Here is a 3791-nt window from a genome sequence, read left to right on the forward strand (position 1 = left end):
GAGTTCTCCACATATTAAATTAAAAAAATGACTAAATATTTGAATAAGAACACTAATCATAGAGAAATATTTTGCAATAGAAAAAATAGAGAAGGGAAACATTGTATTGGAGATTGAGAGTAAACATGAGAATCCAAAGCTTGAATTATTTTATCATTGGGATTAGTACGGGATTATAGATGGCATATCTTATATCTGTCTAGTGTCCCCACCTCATCCTTTATATTACAATTTTAACAAATCCTTTTACCAAGTATAATTCTAATATAACTTCTCATTATGATATATTAGACAACTCATTTCAAAATTCAAATTTATATTTTCTAATTATATATTAAATTTGAAGTTATAATAACTTTAAAATTTTGATACATCTCTTAATTAATAATTTATTTAAAATGATTTCTTTTTAATAACTGATTAATAATTATAAATTTTTATTATAAAAATTTAATTAATTTTTATAACCGTGGCATATAAACTAGTCTAATAATATACTGATGGCTGCCCCAGTCATCTTTTTACCAGCTTTTGTTCAAGCCTGTCCCGTGTTCCTCGATAGAGTAATATCTTTCCATCCTTAAAATACCAAAAGTTCAGCAAAAGCAATCTGTGTTTACTGTGTCTACACACCATTGTTTAAAATGTTTTAAGTTACAGCCCCCCAATTTAAAACAAAGATGTCTACCCATTAATCTTGAAAGAAAACATTTAAAGTTAGCGGATACATTCACGCAACAGACAATTAGTAAATGAACAATATCAAATAAATAATAAATTATTGCACAATGTTTCTAGACAATATCCCTAAATAAATCAATACAAACAACACAGAAACAGAGACGGAATAAATCAAGTATGGAGAGCAAAACAGGCCCCCTCCGCACAAGCCAAGAAGAAAAACTTGGTATTAAACCACTTCTCTCTAGTCTTGGTGTCTTAACACAGCAAAATACATCCTTAGTAGTTTCTTTTCTACTACAAGTTACAAGTACAAATTTCTTCCCAACATTTGATATGTGAAAAAAGGTGTGGTATGAAAAAAAAAAAAAAAAAAAAAAAAAAAAAAGACAAACATTAATTGTGTATATGAATGATGATGATAACCAACCATATAAATATAGATAGATAGATATTATAGCGCTTTTAATTTGCTAATGGTTTTGCAATTGCTTGCTTGATTGCTTCTGCATATGTCTTGTGTTGATATGTTAGTGTTGATTCCAGCAAATCCCACAGTGATGTCTTTGGGTTCCAACCTGCCATTTTGAATTTACATATCAATTCCTTCATACTAAACATTACCCTAAGTAAATAACAGAGTTGAGAAGAGAAAGGTACCTAATTGTTTGTTTATAATGGTCATGTCTGGAATACGCTTGTCACTGTCATCATAACCTTCCCCATAAAATTCCTTTGAGCTCACATCAATGGTGGGAGTCTCTATTGAATCTTCTCCACTTACTTTCGAATACACCTTCACAAATATATTATATTTATTTAATCATCCATGGACACAGAGTAAACTCAAATTCAACCTTGTTAACTTACCTTAGTCATCATTTCAGCGAGTTGCCTAACTGTAACTTCATTGTTAGGGTTTCCCACATTGAAAATATGACCACTAGCCCTGGCTGGATTTTCCTGAAAAGTCAAGCAGAGAGAGAGGCAAAAATGTCAACACTAGACAAAAAACAAGATTAATTTTGAAGAGAAAAGATTAAAAACATACAATCATCAAAAGAACAGCTTCAATAGCATCCTTGATGTAAACAAAGGTTCTTTGTGATTCACCACCATCAACAAGCTTCAAAGGCTCACGTCTAAGAAGGTTCTGAGTAACAAAAGTAAATATCATTAGTACATAGTAAGAAAAAAAAGAAAGAAAGAAACTAAAATCCCTTAAATTCAAACTTACATTGCTAAAGCATGCAAGAACCCTAGGAACACCTTCACTGGGACCATCAATCCCGGGGATGAAATCCATCCTAGGGCCAATCCAGTTGAAAGGTCTGACTATTGTGAATTCTAAACCATTTTCAGCACCCTCAGCTGTTAATTAGGGGGAAAAAAGAAAGTAAGAATGGAAGAAGATAGTGTTGTTAGTGAATGAAAAGTGAAACATTATGTTGGTTAAGTTTGTTCACCATAAATTAGCCTCTCGATCAACTGTTTTGCACATGCATACGACCATCTCTGTTTCTCAACTGAGCCAAATATGCATGGGGAAACATCTTCCTTAAGAATATAGTAAGCAGGATCCTGTAGACATTATCATCCAGAAAAGTGACTTTCAAATCAGCTAGGATTTGCACAAGAATGAGGTAGCTATTAGCTAACCAGATGAAAAGTGAAAACACGTCCCATGATAAAACATACAATTGTATTAGATGAAAAAGAGATCAAAGATCTGGAAGTTACCTGTCGTAAGGGGCTATCTTTGGGAAGATAGCTACCAATTGTTTTCCCATACACTTCACAGGTAGAGAAGTGAATGAGCCTCTTGTTGTTCTCTGAGCAGTACTTGAGCTACATATGAAAGTGACATAATTCTCCATCATATTTTCAATCATCAAGAATAAGATTTGATTTGAATTATAACGTCAAAGCAATGCAAATGAGACGCAGTACATACCACAGGGAGCGCATCGATGAAATTGCTGTAAATCGTGTCAAGAGGACGCGTGTTGTAATCCGCTGGAGTGCAAATCGCGGCCAGATTTATCGTCTACATACAAAAATTAGAAAATTCAGGACAGGAAAGTAATACTCGACACCGATCTGCATTCTTGGATACAAGATCACGCAATTTACTAAGCTTTTAAACATCATTAGGACTTGCTTAAACTATTCTACACTATCTTGCACTTCAAACATTAAAAAAATGACAAAATAATATAGAATTCTTACGATCTTACACACTGTAGCTCATTTTCACTTCTATTAAGGCAGGTGAACATGAGGATTCGAGAAGATTTAAATTATAAGATACATACTATAAAACAAACATATCTGCAGAAAGCGATTGAAGATTTACCAGATCGGAACACTTGATGAGCCCTTCGAGGCGAGAATCATTCTTGATATTAAGTCGGTGGAACTGAATGCGCCCGGCCCAAGGAAGAGAGTCGGGTTCGAGTAGGTGCTTGATCTTGTCATTGTAAACATCGACAGCTAACACCGTGTGTGGCGTCTCTTGCATCAACTTCTCGCACAAGTGCGAACCTATGAATCCTCCAGCACCAATCATACATATCGTCATCGGATTTATCGTATTTCCATCCAGATCTAACCTCGCCGTCGTAGAAGCCATCTCTCTCTTCTGCGTCTAGATTTTCTCTATTTGTTTAGGGATCGGATTTCGATCCGGTGTCGACGGGAGGATATTGGGGGAACGAGGGAAGGTATTTAAAGCAGATAGAAAAAGGAGGGAGGAGGTTCACACTTCACAGGGTTCATGGACTTACTCAGTCACTTGCAATTAAGTGATTAAACTGTGTGAAGTTGATGTTTGTGATTTCCTACTCTCACGAGTATGATAATCTGTATGGTCTTGTGATCCAACGACGGGGTGTATGCGGTTTGTGGTGATGTAGCGTAGGGATGAGGCCACTAGATTGTAGCGCTTGCCCACTGTCGGTTATTTTGTTTTGTTTTTATAATTTTAATCGGACAAAATTACACAAATGGTTCGTGTGTTAGCAAAAATACTGCGAATAGTCCTTGCGGAAATTGTGAAATTTTTTACATGATCTTTGTGGTTCCAATTTGTAGGGTTATTGATCTTTTGG

At 35.0% G+C, this 3791-nt stretch overlaps 1 protein-coding gene across 1 annotated transcript; it reads right to left on the reverse strand.

The window, feature by feature from the left end:
• Positions 1–745: 745 nt before the first annotated feature.
• LOC145000575 (UDP-D-apiose/UDP-D-xylose synthase 2) lies at positions 746–3485 on the reverse strand. Its single transcript, XM_078959824.1, has 9 exons — positions 3038–3485; positions 2636–2728; positions 2422–2529; positions 2148–2262; positions 1919–2052; positions 1733–1834; positions 1552–1644; positions 1342–1477; positions 746–1259 (listed from the first exon to the last, which is right to left on the reverse strand). Exons 1-9 carry the CDS (start codon positions 3311–3313, stop codon positions 1147–1149), a joined length of 1170 nt encoding a protein of 389 aa, XP_078815950.1. The 5' UTR covers positions 3314–3485; the 3' UTR covers positions 746–1146.
• Positions 3486–3791: the final 306 nt, after the last annotated feature.

This window comes from Lactuca saligna, chromosome 6 (genome assembly GCF_052625555.1).
Source record: "Lactuca saligna cultivar CGN05327 chromosome 6, ASM5262555v1, whole genome shotgun sequence".
Classification (NCBI taxonomy): Eukaryota; Viridiplantae; Streptophyta; class Magnoliopsida; order Asterales; family Asteraceae; genus Lactuca; species Lactuca saligna.

Bases quoted from the DNA above. Each gene is read 5' to 3' on its own strand.
- LOC145000575 (XM_078959824.1), bottom strand. From the start codon at position 3,313: ATGGCTTCTACGACGGCGAGGTTAGATCTGGATGGAAATACGATAAAT. The intron at 2,263-2,421 runs GTAACTTCCAGA...TAATGTCTACAG, and splicing joins AAGATAGCCCCTTACGACAG to GATCCTGCTTACTATATTCT. The intron at 1,645-1,732 runs GTATGTTTTTAA...TTGACTTTTCAG, and splicing joins AAGCTGTTCTTTTGATGATT to GAAAATCCAGCCAGGGCTAG.